General features: G+C 32.4%; 1 protein-coding gene across 1 annotated transcript in view; it reads right to left on the bottom strand.

Annotated features, from left to right (window-relative positions):
- The window catches only part of PCDH10 (protocadherin 10), a 42,432-nt gene that overhangs the window by 9,160 nt on the left and 9,648 nt on the right, over positions 1-23,624 (bottom strand). Inside the window, exon 4 of the mRNA XM_066385199.1 lies at positions 18,683-18,988. Within this exon, the coding sequence (XP_066241296.1) occupies positions 18,683-18,988 (306 nt within the window). The remainder of the gene's footprint in view (positions 1-18,682; positions 18,989-23,624) is intronic.

Here is a 23,624-nt window from a genome sequence, read left to right as displayed (position 1 = left end):
TGTATATTGCTTTCCATGTTTATATTATTGAAAAATTTTCTGAAATATTGTCTCATAATCCACTAAAATATGGAAACCTGATTTGTTCCAGAACCATCTGAAAATCATCAGGTCCGGAGGGTGGCAGGTCTCTGTGCTGTGGGCTTCCACCCTCCAGCCTGCGTCTTCAGTGCGTCATGAGTGGGGAGGCACTGGACATGCATGCGGATGACTTGGAAAAGTTGCCAGATCAAAGCAAGATGCCCAGTTACATTTGAATTTCAGATAAACAGTGAATAACTTGTGAGTACACAGATGCCCCCTGTGATACTCAGGTGACCTGTATTATACTTGTTAGAACGGGCACGCAATCCTCAAGGCAACTGCTTCGTGACACCACAGGTGACATGTTAATTACCACTGAAGCAAATGTTCCACTGAGTTTTCTAGAAAAATGTGGCACTATATTTTCTAATAATTTTGTAACACTATGGTTCATGTAATAAATGTTATACATATTATCACCAAAACATATTTAAAAATAAAATGTCAGAATTCAAAAAGAGATGAAATAAAGTTGTTATCTAAAATGTAAATTTATATTCTATAACTTATTGCTTAATTATCACACACAAACACATTCTTGTTATTTAAGTTATTTTAAAAATTTCGACCTTTTTAGCCTGACCAGGAGGTGGCGCGGTGGATAGAATATCCAACTGGGACACTGGCTTGAGCAAGGCTCACCAGCTTGAGCCTAAGGTCGCGGGCTTGAGCAAGGGGTCACCCAGTCTAGTGTAGCCCCTCAGGTAAGGCACATATGAGAAAGCCATCAATGAACAACTAAGGTGCCGCAACGAAGAATTGATGCTTCTCATTTCTCTCCCTTCCTGTCTGTCTGTCCCTATCTGTTCCTCTTCCTCTCTCTGTCTCTGTCACATAAAAAAATTTTCATCCATTTTTGGCGTAAAATCTTTGCTTTTGTGAGATAAAGATAACGTATTAGATAAAATATTCTTTCTTCTTTGCATAATAAAAATAATTTTAAAATACTTATTGTAAAATCTAACTCTACATATGCATTTTAATTTTAGTTATAACCTAGAAACCTTTACCTTTTAAATTTAATCTATTATCAGATAATTAGAGATTTGAAAACTGATAGGCAATGAATCAAATGCTGCTTTAAAAACCATCACAAAATGCTAAATTATTGAAATAAGATTATATCATACTTGTTAAGGCTTAAAATCATTTTAGTTCTAATTAAATGGTACGATTTAGATCCTTAAATAGTTATATTACATTCTAGAACTTTAAACTTTGTGTTTGATTGGGGCTCATCTTAATTACTGTAAATATTTAACCACATAATAAAGTAAAAGTATTAGTCATATTACACATTAACTATCTGTGAAAAATAGCACAATGAAGCTAGGGAAAAGTTCAGATTTAAGTAATCAACCTTTGTTGGGCCAGTTAAATTCTGGTTAAATAATATTGGCAAAATATTTTTAAATACAAAATATCTATATCATTATAATATGACAAAACACTATCCCAACTATATAATAAAAATTCCTACCAGAATGTCAAAATTTTGTATAATAATCATTATATTTCTTCAAAGCATCTGCGATACTCATTAGATGGCATAGTAGACCATAAAACACACATACACCATACACACAATACCTACGAAAAAAATGGAAAATAACGTATTGCAAAGTCATGATGAATAAAAATACCAACACTTATAAACTGATACATGAATACCCCCAAAACATAAAGTCAGATAAACTACCTCTAAGCATAGTTAGTTACCCTAATCAACAACCCTTTTCCCATAATCAGTATCTACAATGGGTCCTCTTTATGCTCACAGTTAAGATTATGTTATATTTACTTAAGGTTTACATAGATGTTTGTAAATTATATGTAACAGACCATTGAAAAGAAATAGATTAGTGAAATGAGCAGTTGGTGATGGCAAAATGTGAAGCTTATGGAATTGCTGAAGAGAAAGTGATCAAGCAGAAAGAAAGGAAGAGCTAGTATAGCCAAGGCCAGAATAAAAAGACCACCGTGAGAACCATGGAAGTTTGAAAGATGATGAAATCAGGGAAGAGTATGTGCGGAATCGAAATGGTTAGGTTTTGGAGGTTGGTTTGTTGTGTCATTCAGAGATGACTATAGTTATATTAATTTTTATGAGTCACGAAGATGCCTAGACTAGATTACTAAAGAGAAAAGGAAATGCACTTGCTTCCTTGGTTTCAGGATGTTTCATTTACTGATTCATTGATGTAATCTATAAGTATTTATGGGTGTTTACTGTACTCCAAAGTTCTGGGACTGGAGACTCTAAAAGAAATACACATGGATTCTGCTCTAAAAGATTTAAGAGTCCATCGGACATGCAAGGGTTTTTACAAGGCATTTTGAAACAGCAATCATGTATAAAATCTATAAGTTACCAGGAGATTGCATATATCTTTGTCTGGGAAGGATTCTCATTAAGGGTAAAAGGACTTGAAATCTTGATTGATGACTAAGAGCTAGGCAAGCAGATGTGATGAGAAGTGGTTTTGTAAAGGAGAAAGCATTCTAGAAGGAAACCAGAATGTGTCAAAGCACGAGGGCCTGGAAAAGTGCTATATCAAGAAACTGACAATCACGAAATGACACAAAGCAAAAAATGTAGGTGTCATTTAAATATATAAATAAATAACTTTTAAAGCTAGTAAAAATGTGAAAAATGTGAACATTATTGTGACTGCAACAGACTGCCTCTCAAAAATTATAAGAATACTGAAGTCAAATGTCTATAAATATAGTATAGATACTCTAATTATTTAGCAGACAAGCCCATAGCATATGGATCAGGATGAGCTAAGCAGAAAGGACTGGGTTAGGGGAATACAAAAGACAGATGTGTGTCGCCTCACCAGACGGTGGTGCAGTGGACAGAGCATCAGCCTGAAACACAGAGGACCCAGGTTCAAAACCCCGAGGTCGCCAGCTTGAGTGCAGGTCACTAGCTTGAGCGTGGGGTCGCTGGCTTGACTGTGGGATCATAGACATGACCCCATAGTCTCTGGCTTGAGCCCGAAGGTCACTGACTTGAGCAAGGGGTCACTCACTATGCTGGAGCCCTCCCCCCCATCCACCAGTCAAGGCACATACTAGAAAGCAATCAATGAAGAACTAATACTGTTCATTTCTCTCCCTGTCTGTCCCTCTCCTCTGTCTCTCTCTCTTGCTTTAAAAAGAAAAAAAACCCAACAGATGTATGTTGCAGAAGAGGTTCCAGGGTTTATACTTTAAGTGTGCAGAAATAGTTTGTATTTCATCATCCTAAATCTTACAAATGTAACAAAATATTTCGCAGTCAAAATGACTTGCCTGGGTGTTTGTGGCTGATAACTCCATTCTAAGGATAATTGTAAAAGAAAAGAAAGTGGTGAAGTAAGTGGCTCAGGGAACTGATACTCTCCCATGACCTCAAGCCTAGGGTAGGATCAGCAGCAATAAAAGTTAAGAACCTAGGGAAAAGCATGAGATATTTTCCCCACAAATTTTAACAAAAACAATAATGAAGATAATAACCATAGACTCATACTAAATTCATTTTATAACTGAAACTAAATTTAAAAAACTAATAAAATATTTCTTTTGAGTTAATTCTTTCCTAGAGAGATACTCCCAAGTAAATCTCTCCCTAGAACCATCTGGTCCACACCTTGCAGAAATGGTGAAAACACAGAGACAATTTTAATGATGGCATTTAAAATAATATATTTTAAGTGATTAAGGGTCAGGTACACTTGACCAAGTCTTTCCTATCCCAAAATAAATAAACCCTTCTATCTATCTATCTATCTATCTATCTATCTATCTATCTATCTATCTATCATCTATCATCTATCTATCTATCTATCTATCATCTACTATCTATCTATCTATCTATCTATCTATCTATCTATCTATCTACCTACCTACCTATCATCTATCTATCATCTATCTATCTATCTATCATCCACCATCTATCTATCTATCTATCTATCTATCTATCTATCTATCTATCTATCTATCTATCTATCTATCATCTATCTATCTCCATCTACTAGTATTTTCAGTTATCTTTCTTCATATTTCCTTTTTACTTTCAAAATTCTTAATTTAGAAAAGAAAAATACATTTTTCTTTCACAACTGACTCTCACCCAGCACATGGACTCTATTACTATTATTACTACCACTAGTAGTAATAGTGGTACTGGGGATGCAATCATCTCCCAATCATTCAGTTTCAGATCTAAGAACCATTCTTGATAACTACTTTCTTTACCGTTTACTACTATGTTTAGAATCTAACACTATAGATTTTCTCCCCAAAATTTCTCTTATATTAATCCTTTTGTTTTCATTCTCCATCAGGCCTTTATAGACACAAAGCTTGACACGTGCAATAATACTCTGCTAGTAAAATAAAAACAAAAATAGAAACATGCACAATTAATCCTTACTGACTTCCTTCTGAATAGTGTCCAATTTCTTAAACCTGGGATTCAAGTAGTGAATTGGCTACAATCCTTTATTCTAGAATCTGATGGCCTCAAATAAAAAGCCTGGCTCTTCCTCACTAACTATGAGACCAGGGGCAAGTTACTGGACATCTTCTTTTCTTAATTCTATAATCTGTGAAATGCAGACAGTAAGAGTACCTATTTCATCTGGTTATTGTTAGGTTTAAATGGATTAGTATCTGGAAAGTTCTTAGAAAAGTGTCAGCTTCAGAACAAGTTCTTAATAGTTATTAACTACTATTGCTGTTGGTATTATTATTGAACACATGTCTTATCCTATCCAAAACGTAACTGTCAAGTCTTAAATTCAATTATTCCCCTTGGATTTGTTTTATAGATTTGGCATTATACCTTTGATTATACTCTATCTATTCCATTGAATTCACATATCAAAAAGGGAAGGAGGAGTACTGTACTTTTAAAACATGTATTTTATGAAAGAATATATACTGCAGATGTAAAATAGTGATATACTGTGAAAAGAACATTTGGAGTCTGACTTTTTCTGGGAGGAAAAGAGAGAACATTTAATTCTACTTAAGCCTAAAATTTTAATTTTCCCCCTATCAGGCTGATGTCATTGTTCCAATTTTAGCTAAATATATGGTTGTCTTGAACACTTAATGAGTGCTTCCTTTGGGCCAGACACTCATGGATTTAAATACGTTAAATAATTTAATGTCCACAATGAGCTTTTGAAGATGTATGTCACAGATGAGGAAAATGACTTACAGGAAGGTTAAAGAAATTACCGAGGTCACACAGCTGGTAAGTGAATGGATCAGTATTTGAACCCTGACCAATTGGTCCCTTAACCATAGGTCCTAATTATACCACATCACTTCTCTGACATGAGGATGGTAATGAAACCCACTCCTAGAGTTCTGCACTACATTACAAGTCCTAAAGGAAGTACGTGACACTTTCTTCCGAAATTTAAAGTTCCAAGCTAACATAAAATCAACATGGATAAAAGTAGCGATGCTTAGAAAACCCTATCCTGAAAATAATGGCTAAAGCATTTCTCACTTACTTGACACCACAATCCAAGTAGATAGGTTGTACTTCATGTCAATCATAAAAGCAGTAGACAACTTTTCACTAGTACTGTAATGTGCCTGAGGTTGATTTATTCATATTTTTTCAAAATTACCTCAAAGGAGGGCTGGCGGTTCGCTTGAGGTTTAAGGCAAGGGTATAAGTAATTAAAAATGCTTTTGCCTGCGTCTATGACAGCCCGAGCCAGTGACTGAGATGACCTGAAGTGAGTCTTCTGATCTGTGCAGGAGGTACAATAAATAGCCTTACGTTAAATGAGGAAGCATGAGGTGATGTGTGCTCACTAGTGATGAAGTCGATCCCATGCCTTTTATAGGCCTGACCAGCATTCTCATAGTATTTCTCAATTTCTTGGGGATATATATCTCTGGGAGTATTTCAGTTGATTCAATTATTACATTTGTGTTGTAAATAAAGATATTTATCTTATTTTTATATCAGTCTGTGATGAGTTCATGAGTTCAGAATCATTTTCCTATATGGTAAGCCTTCAGAACATTTACATAACCAAGTTCTAGGGCAAACAGCACTAGAAGACCACGGGCCATGCTCAACAGTAGGTATTTTTAAACCTGGATCACCCTCTTCAGCAATAGCTTGGGAGGAACTGCCCAGAGCAGCTGGTTAAAAACTCTTTTTACATTTCTAAATCCCCATGTCACTGCTCTGTGATAAATAATAGTACTTCAAGTAATAGGACCTAGAGATGTCCCTCTGAAATTAGAAAGTTACTGAAATGTGTAACACTTGACAGATTGAGGATTACCTTAAATGTTTTTATCTAAAGGTAAGGTAATGTTTCTTCATATTAAATATATTGGCACACATTTTATAGCTATCATGGAAACATAATTTCTATGAAGAATTCCTACAAAGCAAGCCTTTTAAGTTCTCAAGGATGATGTTCTCGAACTCAAGTTCAAGTTTAAGTGTAAGAGATAAAAATTAAAATTTTCGATGTCAGATATTTCCTAGAAAAAAATTCTAACGTAAGCCTCCCTTTCTAAAAATTTACCTTTCCCAGTAATTTCAATAAGAGACAGTTTTGGTTTTTTTTTGAGTCAGTTAAACCAAATATTTGTAGCTAAACATTTTAAACTATACTTCTAGGTTAAACTATAAGTGGTGCTTTTATAATGATGGATTTTTGTGGAATTAACATATGCTATCTCCTTTCTGATTGTAAATTAGGAACTAAAAATAGAAAAAAGAGACTATTTTGCTGTTATAATTTGAGAAATAATTATCTCCACACTATTGCCATAATAGAAATTAAACATAATTTGAAAATATGGATTTCTTAAACCTTTAGCTAATTCAAGTTTGAAAAAGTTAGAATTCATTACCTTGTCTGATATGAAACAACCCTATGTAAAATTAAGTATATTTATATAGTAAAAATTAATAACTCTAAATCTAAACTTACTTTACTATAACCTGAAATTCATAGGGTTTATTTCATAATCCTTGATTAATGAGAATAACTATCACCCATAACATTGGTTGTGTATTTATGAAATTGGTACCTCTCTTCTGACTTTCATCTTCTTATGCTTACAAAATGAGCACTCAGTAGTATAATACTATTATTAATTTTAGCATTAATGATTAGCTAATTATTTTACCTGTCATTATATTTTTATTTATTTCAAAAATTTTTTTGTTGATAGAATGGCATCAACTCATTCTACTTAGTTGTTTCATTTAGATGTGCACTCATTGATTGCTTCTTCAATGTGCCCTGACATGGGTCCACCGACGAACTGTGGCATGCAGGGTTGACCGGTTATCTGTTGAGCCACCTGGACAGGGCCTCATTATATTTTTAGCTGTACAATTAATTTATATTTCCAAATTCTTGTGCTAAAACTGACTCTGTTTAATTTGCTCTTCAAAATTTTAACCAAAACATAATAATCATATATAGCCTGCTTGTTATAAGAAAGCATATATTATATCATATAATTAGGCTTAAGGAAAGAAGACAAATTGACCTTGAATTGTTAATTATGGCTCTTCACTTTTACTTAATTGTGAGCCATTTCACAGTAACTGAGAAAAACTAAATATTTGCCTTAAAATTTCAGAGAATAATACAATAACAAAAGTAGAAAATTTTTTATTATAAGAGAAATATGCGAACTCAGTAAAGAGAAGATTCAAATATTTGACAAAATGAATTCTTTAGTTCTATAATCTTCTGTCCTTTTATAAATATATCACGGAGTCTTAAACCTTCAACTTGTAATCTATACTTTTAATTGACAAAATCTGTTATTTATATATATAATAAACCAATTTCATACTCAGCTTTTAAACTCACCACATTTCCCCAAGTTGTCTTCTAAAACTTCAATTTCTTAATTTTGGTTCCTGGATATTTTATCATCTATTGCAAGAAAAAAGGGCTTAAGAAATCAAATTTTTGACCCTGGCCAGTTGGCTCAGTGGTAAAGTGTCAGCCTGGTGTGTGGATACCTCAGGTTCGATTTCTGGTCAGGGAACACAGGAGAAGTGACCATCTGCTTCTCCATCCTCCCCCTCCATTTCTTTTTCTCTTTCTTCTTTCTCTCTTCTCCTCCCCTCCTGCAACCATGGCTCAATTGGAGTGAGTTAGCCCTGGATGTAAGGGATAGCTCCATGGCCTCTGCCTCAGGTGCTAAAAAATGGCTCCAGTTGCAATGAAGCAAGGGCCCTAGATGGGCAGAACATCACCCCCTACTGGGCTTCCCAGGTGGATCCCAGTCCAGGTGCATGGGGGAATCTGTCTCTGCCTCCCCATCTTTGCACTAAATAAATAAATTTATTTTTCTTCTCATAATTCCAAAGTAAAAAAGACAAGAGTCATCCATGTAGAAACAAGAAGGGACAGAAATAGTGAAAAACCAAGGCTTTCTTGGGGATGGGATTACGTACTAATTGTTAGTTACAAACATAGGCTTGCGGAATGTAAATTACAGCATAAAAAAAATAGTCAACAATACTGTAATAACTTTCTATGGGGCCAGGTGGGCACTTGAGTGATCAGACGGAACACTTGATAACCTTATTGTCTAGGCATTGTGCTGGATGCCTGAAACTAATTCAAAATAGTGTCAAATGCAAACTTAAAAAAGTAAGTAAGAAAAGTAATAAAGCTTTCTCAATTGCCTCTCCGTGTCCTTCAGTAAAGTTAAGCCTCATCCTCTTCACTCCTTTACCAGCCCGTTTTGGGAAGAATTTTCTGCGGGAAATACATCACAGGGCTAGGAAGTGCTGTTCCTGCACATCACAGGCATATGTGGACAGTTGTAGTTTGTAAAGCTACATACACTTCTAGGTGAAGTGTTTCCATAGCTCTCAGGTGCAAATATGAATATAAGAGCATGATATGTTGTTTAATGTGTAATTTAAATCTCTCAGGATGTAATACGGATCCATTTTCTCTCTTTTTTTTTTTCTCTCAATAAAGACAGATGAACTGATCTCTATCTGTCTGTGTAGTATTTGTTTAAGCACTTAACATTTATGTCTGCTCCCACTTTTCTTCTCCATTTACAACCCCTCAATCCATTTAAACTCTCTTCAGATAAGCTATTTTCCAAAAGGTTAATCTCTTTACTTTATTCAGATACTCCTATAACCATCATAGTCTTCAATTTGCTGCAATCCTCTCATCTAGGCTCAAAAAAATGTAAAATACAGATATTTTCATTTCTCTCTTTTGTTATAACGTGGTATTCAATGAACACATGGGAATGTTTATTTTTATAAAACACCACTAAGTATCAAGACTATGTTTCAATAAATAAGAAAGCTATAAAGACAAGTATCAAACATTTCTAAGAACTTAGACATAAGAACTCCAAAGATAGTAAAAAAAAAATTATATCCAAAGAGAATACATCCCATCTAAATTGCCATTTTAGTTTGTACGGACATATATGGGCAATGCTGATTGCTTCTGTTTATTACCAGAGAGAAATAACTGGCTAATAAATTGTACTGGAACTCACATATTCCTACGATTCCATTTATTCAAAGTGTATACATATTAACACTCAGAAACACTGCTTTTGATTAGAGGCCAGGATAGTGGTAATTCTTCGGTTGGTAGTAGCTGAAAAGGGGCAGAATTCTGGACTTAATGAAATTCTAGTAATGTTTGGCAACTGAACACAGTACCTAGTTAATGTTTTGGTCACTGATTATTCAGGTGTTCTCATTTTGTAAAAATTTATTGAGTTAGGCATCTTTTATACATTTCTATTTAATAAAAAGTTTAAAAATAAGTTGTTATATATAAGTGTTATTTTAATTATGAGTAAAATAAACTGTAAATATAAATAATATTTATGAGAAAATTGTGGTAATCTGAGTAATAACCAACAAAGATAGAAAAAAATTTAGAAAGGGTATTATTGTGGTTATGCTAAAAATAAACTTTATTTTTAATAAACATATGCGGGGATATTAGTGGACTAACAGTAGGATCTCTGAACTTAAGATCTCAGTGAAGAGGCAGTTGTGTTAGTGTTTAGGTGAAATAAATTTGGGAAAGAATTGATCATTATATAAATTGGAGAAAATGGAGAGTTTAGTACACTATTTTCTCTATTTCTTATATCCTTAAAATTATCCAGTATTTTTAAAATGTTTAAAAATAAGCTAAATTTTATTCTACATACTATTATTCTCTATTGCCATTGTTATTTATAAAAATAATTGAGATAAGTTAAGAATAAAGATATATCTACCAAAACATATTTAGATTCCATGACTCAGTGTAATTATCTGATGAGTAATTAATTCTGTGTCAAATAAATCTTAAAACTACACTATTTGTGAATAGCAAGGGGATTAGACTGGTTATCAAGTTTATTAATGGTAAAAAAAAAAAGAGCACAAGAATTTTATACTAATTTTAAAGGTCAGACTCCAGGTTTTCAATACATTCTCTAAGAATAAAATGATAGCAACTGTCAAACCATAACATTAACTGTCATATCTACTTCTACCACCATTTTGATTAAACCTACATATGAAATATTTTATCTTACATACAACATCAAATGTACATCACCAAAACAACATACGTATTATATACACTTTTTCTACTGTCGCCATTATCCACTCTACCCAATACCTTCTTTCTACTATGCACTGCTCTTTGAGTCAAAACCCAATGATAATGTTTCATTATTTATGAGAACCCCTCTACTCTGGTTATTTTTTTAATCAAGGTGATTCAAAATTTAACACAAGAAATATGTTTGATACTGATTTTATTTATGTTTAGGTCTTTATTCTTTATTAAGACATATACTTAAACATTTTTTAAAAAACCATTTGCAAATGTTTTTTATGGAATAATGTAGTACTGTAATTATCTAATTTTCAGCTGCAATATAGTTATTGGCATATGCATTGGCCTTGAAATACATGATGATAAACTGAAGTTAAATTCCAAGAATGTATAAAATATACAATTAAATATCCAACAATACTACCTGTAATATTAGGATCTGGTGTGGAATTCTGGCTAATGCTAACATTAAAAGGGGTAAGAAAAGACCCTTGGATTACTACATTTTCACAAGCAGTAAAAATAATGTCTTCATCATAATACATAAACAATGGAACCAGACATCTATTTCGTCCAAAGTGTCATGCTTAATTTGGCTATGCATTGTAAACTGGTATTCAAAAGGTACAGCCAGCCACTACCTTAATAATTAAAGGAACATATTAAAATTGATTGTGTCACTTATCTGTCAGCAAGCACCACATTGTCATGTTAACAGTTTCAGATAATGAAGTAGCTATCAGTTAAATAAACTTTCTCTTGTGTTAAATATAATCACTGTTGTTTGGTAATGAATAAATATAATTAAAAATTAAGTGAAAATAAAAGCACAAGGCTTCTATACAGGATGCATGTATGTGCCAATGCATCTATACAATGGAATCATAAAAACAGAATACAGAAAACATTTATAATACGTAACTTGTTGAACCCTATGACTCAAAAGCTACTATTGATAATTTAGATATGTTTATTTTACAGATTATAGAAATTTTATTGAAGTTCACATATCATCTTTTTAATTCTTAAAGAAAATGTATCTCTAGGAGAAAGCATATGGTTTTGTGCTTAGGCATAATGTATAAATATAATGAAATATTATGTCTCATATAATGTACTAGTTATAGAATCAGAAATAAGTTTTATTCACAAAATTTGTAGCTTATAATTTGTTTTTATACTTATCCATTTGTATGTAATTATATTTTAGTGTCCAATTTTTTTTAAATCTCCTCTATTCTCCCCACCTAAACTGATGTAGATAATTAAGGGTCAGTAATACAGTAATTAGAGATACTTATTGGACCTCCATATAAACTGTCCTGGTTTTTATTATATTTTAGGAAACATTAAATTGAATTATTATACTGAGTTTAGTTTTGATTCAGTAGTATTATTCAATCTTGAACCTCACAAACCAAAGCAGTTTCCAAGCTATTTTTGTCCAAATGACACTAATTTCATAACACAGAGACTGACCCCCCAAAAGTCTGGCACATTGATCATTAAATAATGTTTAATAATATTTACAAGCAATCTGGTATATACAAACCAGACTATTTACAATATTTTTATAATTTAATGCATTTAAATTTAGACCCATAAATCTTCAGTTTGATGAGGCAGAAAAAATTCCCAAGTAGATAGGACTTTTCAGTGAATACTTCTATTTGTGTTTTAATTGATAATCTTCCTTTGTTAGGCTCACATAATGGACAAATACTTCCAATGTACAAAATATGAAAGTGGGAGGAAATGATATGTAGTATAAAATGAGTTATATAAATAATATTAATATGTGAAATGTTAATTCAATAATATGCAAAGTTTGCATGAAATTAACTGTTTTATATAATAGATGAAGACTCAAGTACAAACAAGTGTAAACCACTAAATAAAGATATAAATTACTTTTATCAATTGTCTTCTCTATATGCCCTTAAAAATGTATAATAATTTAATTAACCATATCTCAATATGGTTAATTACCCAATAATGTAATTAATAAAATGCAAAAAATAACTTTTGCATGGGGATTAAATAAGAAAAATAGTTGACTAAACCAGGGGAGAGTATATATTTATTAGTTTTCTTAAAAGTGTAAGTAAAATGGAAACTAAATGATGAAAGCTCCTACTAAATGAAATATATAAAAGAAAGATTATCTCCAAGACTAGGTAAGAAAGGGAAGTAGTTAAAATTCTAAAAGAGTCAGGAAATACAAAATAAATTTAACTTAGAATATGAAATATGTCCTTAGAGCATAGGAAAAGAAATTTAAAATCTCAAAGTATTGAAAAATGTCATCAAATTTTACAAAACACTTTGGTTAGCTGCATTTTAATATTTTGAATGAGTTGAAAATCTACTTTCTCTCACAAAAATATTTAAGGTATTAGCTAGAGAGAAATAACAAGTAGTTTAAAACATTTTTTAAATTGGTGAAAAAAGAAAGTTTGCCTAGGTATATCAAAAAGTATATGTGCCAGTGTGTGTATCAAAGAAAGTATGACAACAACATTAAAGAAAATTTGAGTACTTTAAAAACATTCATTCATTCATTCATTCATTTTTTTTATCACATAATTATTTAGCATTTATAATATACATAGCTGAATAATCAATCTGACTACCTCATGAAAGTATTGGATACTACTAGTCCAAAGCACCTAAAGGCACAAATTTTAAGTGATATCGGATGTCATAAAAGCACTGACATTGGAATAAGTAAAAAACAAGTTGCTTACAGAAATTGCCAGATGTGGGCTTTTTGTTTCACATCTGCAGCTCAGAAGATTTTTATAGCTTTCACTTTAAGCCATATTAGTTAAGGTAAACCATTAACCAAGAACTAAAAAATAAGAAGTAAGATAACATTATTCTATCTAGAGTTTATTTAAAGTTATAGAGAGGTTCCAGTTAGAGGGGCATCAGTTAACTGGAGTAATTATATGAATTGTGAATAGATTATCTATTTTAAAAAAGTAAAATATCAAAAAATTCAGTGAAGATAAATTTTACAGTAGATGTATAGAGAATATGAACTGGGGTTGGGTATTTTCCTGATCTTGAGATATCGTTTATTCTTGCGCACAGAGTTGAGGAGAGTAAACTATATTGATTATGAGATTTTAATCACTAATTCCTGAGAAAAGTAATTTAATGAAAAAATTAAAAAAATGGGTGTGATTCAAAGAACAGAGATTTATCACAAAGATATACACTAAAATAGTGAGAAAAATAGTTAAGTTTACAAATCTAGATCTGTTCTTATAAAGAAGAGTGAAAGAACAAAAATCTTAGAAATAGACAATTATAAAAAAGTACAACTTGAAAATAAAAAAAAAGAAAGAAATATGTCTACTGGAAAAGAAACAAAAATCTGTAAAGAGATGTTCATCCTTTTAGTGATGCATTGACCTCTGAGTCAGAAATGTTAAAAAGGCCAGTATATAAAAATGATTATTTGTGGACTTTAATATTTGATAAAGTAATGTTATCCTTATGACATTAGAGGAATATACAAATTTCAGAGAAAACACTACACAGGGGAGTGTAAAAATAAGGATAATGCATATCAATAAAAAAGTTGTATTTTGAATTCTATATATGCTCTTACTATACTTTAGAGTTCAACAAATTAGGAAACGTACAGAAGGCAGACTGAGGTCATAAGGGATGGGAACAGGTGTGACTAAACAAAATGTGCTCTATAATTTCAATCAAATGAAAACTGTAAGTGATCAGCAGAATACAGATGCTCAAACGAAATTTTCCAAAATGGGGTTTACTAAAAACAAAGTCTAGGTAAAATGTCAGCAATATTTTAAATGCAATGTTTTGAAGTTCTGACACCTTTTCTTAGTTGTAACATGGATGAGTAGCTTTGAAATTTCAAAAAGGCTGAAAAGCAGGCAAAAATAAGGTTACGTCAGGAAACAGCTAGCATGATATTTTGGCTTACATGGACTAGTTAACGTGTGGTATGATATGAAGACAGGATGAACTGTGACACTTTTTAATAGATGATATCCTATAGTCCTGTGATTCTAGATAATATCATGAATTTAGGATTTAAAAATCATTATATCAATGTAGTCTTTTCACTTTATTTAATAGAATTTATTATTGTATGACATCAATAAAAATATTTTCACAAATATATTTTAGATAAAATTTCTTTGGTTATTTATTTATGATTATTTTTAGTTCTTAGGGACTATGTTTATTGATCAGAAAACAACAATTTTCCAAATACTTATACCTTTAATTCTGTATTATTTGGACTAATTACTTACTGAAATACATGTTTGTTTACTAACAAAAACTTGATGAGATGTTCAAAAGGTGAAGCCAAAATCATAAGCAAGAATGATTTAAAAAATAGTATTAAAGATATTGTTTTAACTATTGGGTTTTTCTAAATTATATTAAAAACTTTTACCAATTATATTTGTGAACTTAAATTATTTTTGTATCTTATTGGCTGAGACAGTCCAAATTGTTTAATGCAGACTTGTGTCATTTGAAAGACTAAATTATTTTAAATAAGATGTCCACATTCTAAATTCTTCAATTCATGATGATAAAAATATGTTATTTTTAAACTTCAGAGAATATTTTTTCTTGTTTCATTTTAATATGCTGAAAACAACGAATAACTTTTACTAAAAGGTAAATTAATATTTTAGTATTTTAATACTCTCATAAAGATTAAAGATGAGGTTATACTAAAATTCATTAACATTTTACGATATAGCTAAACTCTGTGTTGATTTTATTTTATGATGAACATATTTTACATGTTTAAATTTTTTTCCTCAATTTTTCAGTGTGTCCCCTTGGTCCTTATGGGAATATTAGCAAATGACAATATTGTAACAAAACAAGAGAAAGCATGTTTGCAAAGTTCTTATGACTAACAAGGCAAATATTAATAGCTGTGGTTTCAAAATTACTCCTGATTGAGAAAAAAATTCATTTCATTGAATGCATCATGTATGTTCTTCATGGATTTTTTCCTTTAAAAAAGGAAACATGTCTGTATTTAGGTATGTTGTTAAAAACACAAAGTACATTTTTTAAAATGTGCATACACGTACTTTTGTGTAAAAGTTGCTTTCTTGCAATTTTTCATTGTAACCTTAGCAATCAGAGATATAGAAATGGAAAGTTCTTAGGTATTGACATTGATCTCATTTGCATGATTAAGCGTATCATTATTTCCCTGTCATTACTGTATGAATGACAGTGGTAGCCTCATTAGGCTTTTTTTTTTTTTTTTTTAGAGCTTTATAAAAATAACTAAATATATAGCTACTTTTCAGGACATCAAAATGTACATTATGTTCATTATAACACTAAATGCACGTTTAGCAAAAGAAAATTTGCTACTGCGATAATTATTTAAGCATTCTGATTAAAAGCAAGTAATTAGTGTCAATTATTAGCTTCCTTAATTACATAAGGGATGTACTTTTTAATTTAGAAGATGAGAATATTTCTATTGCCAATGATAAATGATACAAGTAATCTCAACGATCACCATGTGGATTGGGAGGGCAAAGTGTTCAGAAATGGGTTGGGATTAGAGTCTGTACTCTTAGATTAACCACAACAGTGAATGTGTCTATTAAATCAGAGCCGTGATGTAATTTAAAAAATTATTGTGTGATTCTAAGATAACTTTAAACACTGGGTGTTAAAAAATATTCAGACATGATCAAAATTATACAAAGAACTGAGGATAATATAAGTTAAAACAAAATACTAAAATAGCTATATTTCTACTTATTTTTCATGCAGGTCACAATTTCCTAAACCTTAAATTTAAAGCTTGTAAGCTGGCTAAAACCGAAAAAATAAATTGCTATTAAAAACTAAGGTATTCTAATTCATATCTGGATAATATGCAAATAAAGCTATATTTCCTGATAGAATAATAGCCACATTATTTGATTTCTAGCAACACACATAACTGCTAACATATTTAATAATCCCTGAAAGCAGGTTTCTAAATAAAAACACTACATTCTTAGGTACTAGAGAAATTTTCATTAAAATATATGCAGCATTAACATTTGTATTTATAAAATTGTTACTGTGACACTTAAAAACCAGTCAGTAGAGAAAGACATTTGTAAACATTTAAATTTTCACTTCTATATGTAAAGAAAACCATCAAAATTCATGCTCACTAAAAGCAAAAGAAGGTGAATTGATTTTTTCACTATATTTGATGTAGACTTACCAGATGATATATACTAACAGTAAATACTTGTATTTATGTATAAATACAAATTTGAATTACTTGGAATCGCATGTTCTTTGATTTTTTGTATTGAAATTATTGATACTATATCTCTGTTATGTATACTCTTAATGTAAAGTGAAAATATATTGTTCAAAACTTGGCAAAACTTGTTTTTTCATCACAAAATTTAAAATCTAGAATTCAGTTTGAAGGGCAAAGACTGCATCACATTTATTGACATTGGATTTTATGCTACTTGAAATCATGAGTGTGTGTGTAGATATGTGAGTTAAACTTTAGGATGTTAGCATTCAAATTACATCTTCATTAGGTTAGACATTTCAATACTTTCCTTAAGTATTTGTGTTTTCATTATATTTTACAACTTTAAAAAGTGAATCAAAACAAATATCAATTATTTATAGGGAGGCACAATTATTTGGTTTTGAAATGCTAACATACTATATCCTGCTTGTGTGATGGCAGTTCTGAATAATTCAGAAAGCTGAATACTATCCTTCATTATACAATCTCTGATCAATGTTGCCATCACAATGTATGCACTCAATGGCAGATCCACTCTTGAGTCATATGACACTGTCTATTCCTATTATTAGAGGCCAGAGTAGTAGCCATGTCCTCAGTGAGTTCAATCTATGCCTTTCACATTTATATTCATCAGAGTTAACATATGGGTTCTTCTACCTTTAAGTATTTTTCCTTTTTCCTCCCATTTCATAAGTCATAAAAAGAACAATACATGTGCAATCTACCTCATCTTTTGTTTCCAACTTACAGTTTTAAGATTTTTTTTTTGCATTAGACGATGAAAGTAAGAAACCATCCTGTATGATGGATTTGCTATTCAAGATAAAAGGCATCTTTTGCTTGCCCTGTTCTAAGTTTCATCCTTATCAAATATTAATTCCTGTGGTTTGACCAAATTATTAAACTGTCAGTAGCATATATCTATTAACTAAAAGAAAAAGATGCCCATGTAGCAGCCAATAAATGGTATAATTTCATTACGAAGGTCCTCAAAGGAAATATATTGTAAAGAATCTCAAAGCAATTTATTTATCACAGTGGTTGTATAAAATAACCCACTCAGATAATATGGTCCTAAAATGGAAAAAGATGAGTGAAATGATCAAAGTTGAAGAATACTGCTGTGTTGATATGCTTTTTATCACATATTCCTCTGGTTTGAAGCAGACTTGAATCCATACCAACATATTACTAAACCATGTTGAATGGTCAAAGTAGCTGCACTGATTTCTGAATTAGGCTCAATATGTTTGATGTCACTATGGTAAAGGGGTGATTAGGCAGTAATGCTGGCATCAATAAGAAAACGAGATCTCTCAGTGACTCAAGAATTAAGAGATGTTTTCCTACCTTGAGTAAGCCCTTCAAAACACATGTAAATCAAGTAAGGAAGATGGCAATACTCAAAGGAAATATGAATAGCATTTGAAAAATGTTTTCAATAACATGAAAAGTATTGTTTTTGATTGTTGTCAACCACCATGTTCTGAGACAGAAAGCTGTCCTCCTTTTAAGTATGTTATTCATTTTTCCATCTTAAAGTATGGAAAACTACTGTTGCCTGCATCCAAGAGTTGCTGTCATCCTTGTGTCTGAAAACAATCTCAACTCCCTTTTTACCAACAGTGACTTGCTAAATTCTAATCCCTCAAAGGAAACACTTTGATGCAGCCTTTTGCATAATACTTACTCAAATATGGTGGTTTGTAAGGCGCTCGTGTATTAGACAGCAGTCCATCCAGCTCCTTCCTCTCCAGGGTGCTGTGAAGGGCTTTTTCTTTGCCAAAGGTGGAGAAGGACCGCTCTGCCGCAGGCTGGGCTTCTGGAGTTTCAAATACCTCGGTGTCTGGAACAGAGTCCATGCCAGGAACGTGCAGGTTGCTGCGGTAATCAGCCGCCTGGCGTCCATCAGAAGGGACAAAAGAAGGCATCCAGCACCGATCTGAGTGGCCCAGGGCTTTACATTCCTCGGTGCAGTTGGAGAAGAGATCCATCCCTGGGAGCAGGAAAGAGGGGAGAGCTGAAGTACGATTCAGCAACATGGCCGGCTGCGGGCAGCACAGAGAGTGATGGCTGGAATCTTCACAATTTTCCTGTCTTAAACTGACGGGGACCAAAAAGCCCGTCATATAATTTTGTTAAGGATAAGACTTGGGAAAGAGGCCTCTGAGACAGATGTAAAAAGAATTCAGGGTATTGAGGAAAATATACTGGCTCTATATTTTTTAAATAATTTGGAAGTGGTGAGTAGAAAAACAATGAATACTTTTAGGAATCTCTGGTGAAGTTCATAACAGAAAAAAACCCCAGTGAGAAGTTTTCATAATCCATAAATCTCTGAAGATGATAAATCATCTGATATTTTTTTCTTAGGCATAAAATTGGAAGAACTATGCAAAGCACTCAAGTTGATATATAAATTATGAAATCTGAACATAAAACAAAAAGTGAAACTCAACAGAAAACTGGTATACATATTGATAAACCGGTAAATAACAAGACTGAAATAAGATTTTACAAGAGGCCAAGAACATGCTTCCCTCGGGTCCTAGAAAATGACTTCCTAAAGTGTAGTTCTCAATGACACTCTGATAGGCCCATATTACTACAAACTACTAATCATTAACCACTTCACACAAATCCAGAACAAATTACTGTATTTAGTGAAACCAAGGTAACCAAGTGCAATGTGAGGCAACTGCAGATACTATTGACAAATACCTTATTACTTGTTCTATACTGGAAAACACTGGTCCTACTCAACACAAACTTTGTTTACTAATCCTAGAATACAGCAGGTCCTTGAATAATGTTTCATCACTTTGTTATGATTCCGATAAGATGTCATAAAAACTTAACTCTTGTTTATATTAATTGGCCTATAGAAAAATTGGTTTATTATAAGTCATTTCACAGAACCTATCAATGACATTAAGTGAGGACTTGCTGTATCAAGATTTCAAATGTCAACTTCAAGGTTCATTGTCTCCTGTAGATTGACAGGACTATTACATATTATCAGTTTATGGCTCAAGAAAGCTCGTTCAGTTTCTTAAACAAAGCATAACAATTTTGAGCACTATAGAATACTATTTGATAGTCACTTTGATAATTAGCACTAATGTAGATAAACAAGTACATAAACCAAGATTTCATTTTAATGTTTTTCTAAACATATTTATTATGGTTTTCAACACCATCAGTTTGAAATAACCAAAGTAGGATTGGTCTGTATGTAAGAAACTTGAATGTATGCCTAGTATGTTTGGGATTTTCCTTGTTTGTTTAACCAGCAGAATAATATTTATTTAATGATCACACTTGATTGTTTTTTTCATAAATATTATGTGACTCAAACTCTTGAGCAAGTTTTAGTTTTTTAAATCCTGATGATATCCTGTCCCATACTGATTTACTTATCTGTTAACATATGTATATATAAAATAAAGAGAATAATTTTTCAATATTTCTTTCTTTCTTTTTTCTTTTTTTTATGGTGCTGGATTGTTTTTGTTTTGTTTTGTTTATACAGAGACAGAGAGAGTCAGAGAGACAGATAGATAGGGACAGACAGACAGGAACGAAGAGAGATAAGAAGCATCAATCATTACTTTTTCATTGTGACACTTTAGTTGTTCATTGATTGCCTTCTCATATGTGCCTTGACTGGCGGGCTACAGCAGACCGAGTAACCCCTTGCTTGAGCCAGTGATCTTGGGTCCAAGCTGGTGAGCTTTTGCTCAAACCAGATGAGCCCGCACTCAAGCTGGCGACCTCGGGGTCTCGAACCTGGGTCCTCCACATCCCAGTCCGACACTCTATCCACTGCGCCACCTCCTGGTCAGGCTAATTTTTCAATATTAAGTTAGTAATTATGTAAATTCTCCATGGATTAAGAACCACTGATTACATAAATTATGTTTCAAGAAATAACACCAATCTTCTTATCATATGTTAATCTCACTTTATAATGACTTTTTTATTTTAAAGTAGGTGTAATGGAAAGTCTAACTTCGATTATAACATTTCGTTGACAGTTGTCATGCATAAGCCTGCAAATAAATTACTGATCAGTGAAGTGTTGAGGAACAGAAACGTGAGCTGAAGCCGGGATAAGGTCCAGACTCAGACCCGCATGTAAAACATGTCAGTGTTTCTCTAGAAAACAGAGGTCAGTTCTTTATCCTCTTTCGGCAAGGTCTATGTATAGAGAAAAAGTGGAGGGGGGAAAGTGTGTCCCTGATACACACTGACATACCAGGGAGAAGTTAGAAAACCAGAGAGATTTGTATTTGGATGCATTATACTATAAATGCTCCCTATTTATAATGAGTATGGGGGGAGGGGCTGTTTTAAATAGATGGACCTATCGTTGAGAGGAAAATTATTAGTAGTATTTATTTATTTTAAAAGTAAATTCAAGAGATACTGAATTTGAAGTTGATGTAATTATTCAAATATTAAGAGAATGGCCTTATTGGATCCTAATAAAGAGGGGTACTTATTGCAAAATTTAGAATCAATACATTTTATTTCTCACATGACTGAGAAATATAATTTTAAATACCTACCACGAGACTATTAATAATCTTTCACATCTTTTTGAGGACCTGTACTCAAGTGAGTAATTATGAATATGAGATACAAAGAAAAATTTTAATAAACTAGTATCTCAATGTTGTGCAGATGCTGATTAATTATGTTAGGAGGTACGTTTAGTAGAAGTTGTTTTTATGGGCAGTTTATACTCAATTGTGCCCATTTTCTTCTCTTGAAGTATATAGTATTCTGCCTCTTTTAATTACTAAAATCCCCCCCAGATAACGTAATAAAGTTCTTGTGAGTTGAGGACCTGCACAGAAAATATAACAGGTGCGTAAGAAGAAAAGTGGTGGGATAAGATGAAGTTTTTCTTGGAACACTGTTACTTGACAGAAGGAAAAAAATAAACAAACAGGAAACACTTGTCAATAACGTTCTTAGTAAAAGGAATTAATCCTTTTAAAGTGGAATTCCAATAGTCATAATACACAACTTTATATAACTAGGAGATAAGGTGGCATGAATTATACATAAATATGTTTTACCGGTTTTACTGATAAAGCAAGTGTACACATTTCTTATGAGGAAAATATCATAGAAACTTTTTTTAAAGAAACATAAGAAGTACAGCAATAAATTTAAAATAAGCAACAAAAACATTTATTGAAATGAATTATTTTCATTTAATTTTTAGATATATAGTTGGAAAACCAAATAAAATTTTCCCATTACTGGTCTTCATCTTAAGGAGCCATTGAAAAACTAACATTATTTTAATTTTTTTCATTTATCACTAACTCTATTAAATGTCATTCTAGTGACCAAATAAGCTGAGGTATATTTAAGTTTTGTTGTGATAAATGATGTCATGATGCACAGGAATAACAGGAATTTTAGCATGTGACACAGTAAAATGACAAAATAAAATTCACATTGCTATGGGATGTTTTAATGGCTCAAATTGAACTCATAAAAAAAATAAATTTAACCTGATATTTTTGATCATCATTCAAATGCCCTTACCAAAGTACCTGTAGGATTCGTACAGCAGAAACATATAGAACAAACTTCAGTTTTGAAGGTATGCTAGTTTCTAAAAATTCTCTCTCTCCCTCTCTCTCTCTCTCTCTCTCTCTCTCTCTCTCTCTCTATATATATATATATATATATATATTACTTGCAATTTCATCTCCTAATTGTTTATTTATTTTCCACACTTCTCAGAAATAATCTGTTCTATAAGGGATGACAGCTGATGTGATAGACTGCCTGTTATGCATAGATATATTTAGGCAAATTTTAAAATATGTCTTTTGTAACTGGCAAGTAACTTGTCCTTTATAGTCAGAGACAGTGATATTACCACTGAGAACAAATTGTAATTTTAAAAATATTAAATTTTTATTCAACTTTGTACTGCTTTCTGATGAATGTAATAATACAAAACTATGTGTTCATTTCTTTATCATGCACCAAACCTTCATAAAAAGTTTCCTTTTTTTAAAAACATAAGTTAATTTTAAAGAAAATCAGCACAATTCTTTGAGAAAATTTCCAGGTTTCTTTTAGCCACATAACACTGGAAAACTGAGACCTATTAATTATAACCATAAAAACTGTTATAATTTTTAGGAGTCTGTGATATGAATGAAAATATTTATCAACATAATTCAAACATGAAAATTCAAAACATCTATCATAAGTTTCCCTCCTTATATTTTCTTTTTTTTTTTTTTTTTTGTATTTTTCTGAAGCTGGAAAGGGGGAGAGACAGTCAGACAGACTCCCGCATGCGCCCGACTGGCACGCCCACCAGGGGCGATGCTCTGCCCACCAGGGGGCGATGCTCTGCCCCTCCGGGGTGTCGCTCTGCCGCGACCAGAGCCACTCTAGCGCCTGGGGCAGAGGCCAAGGAGCCATCCCCAGCGCCCAGGCCATCTTTGCTCCAATGGAGCCTTGGCTGTGGGAGGGGAAGAGAGAGACAGAGAGGAAGGAGGGTGGGGTGGGGTGGAGAAGTAAATGGGCGCTTCTCCTATGTGCCATGGCCGGGAACCGAACCCGGGTCCCCAGCACGCCAGGCCGACGCTCTA

The sequence above is a fragment of the Saccopteryx leptura genome, chromosome 1, assembly GCF_036850995.1.
Source record: "Saccopteryx leptura isolate mSacLep1 chromosome 1, mSacLep1_pri_phased_curated, whole genome shotgun sequence".
Lineage (NCBI taxonomy): Eukaryota > Metazoa > Chordata > Mammalia > Chiroptera > Emballonuridae > Saccopteryx > Saccopteryx leptura.
Note: the sequence above shows the minus strand (reverse complement) of the source record. Positions and strands in the feature narration are given on the sequence as shown.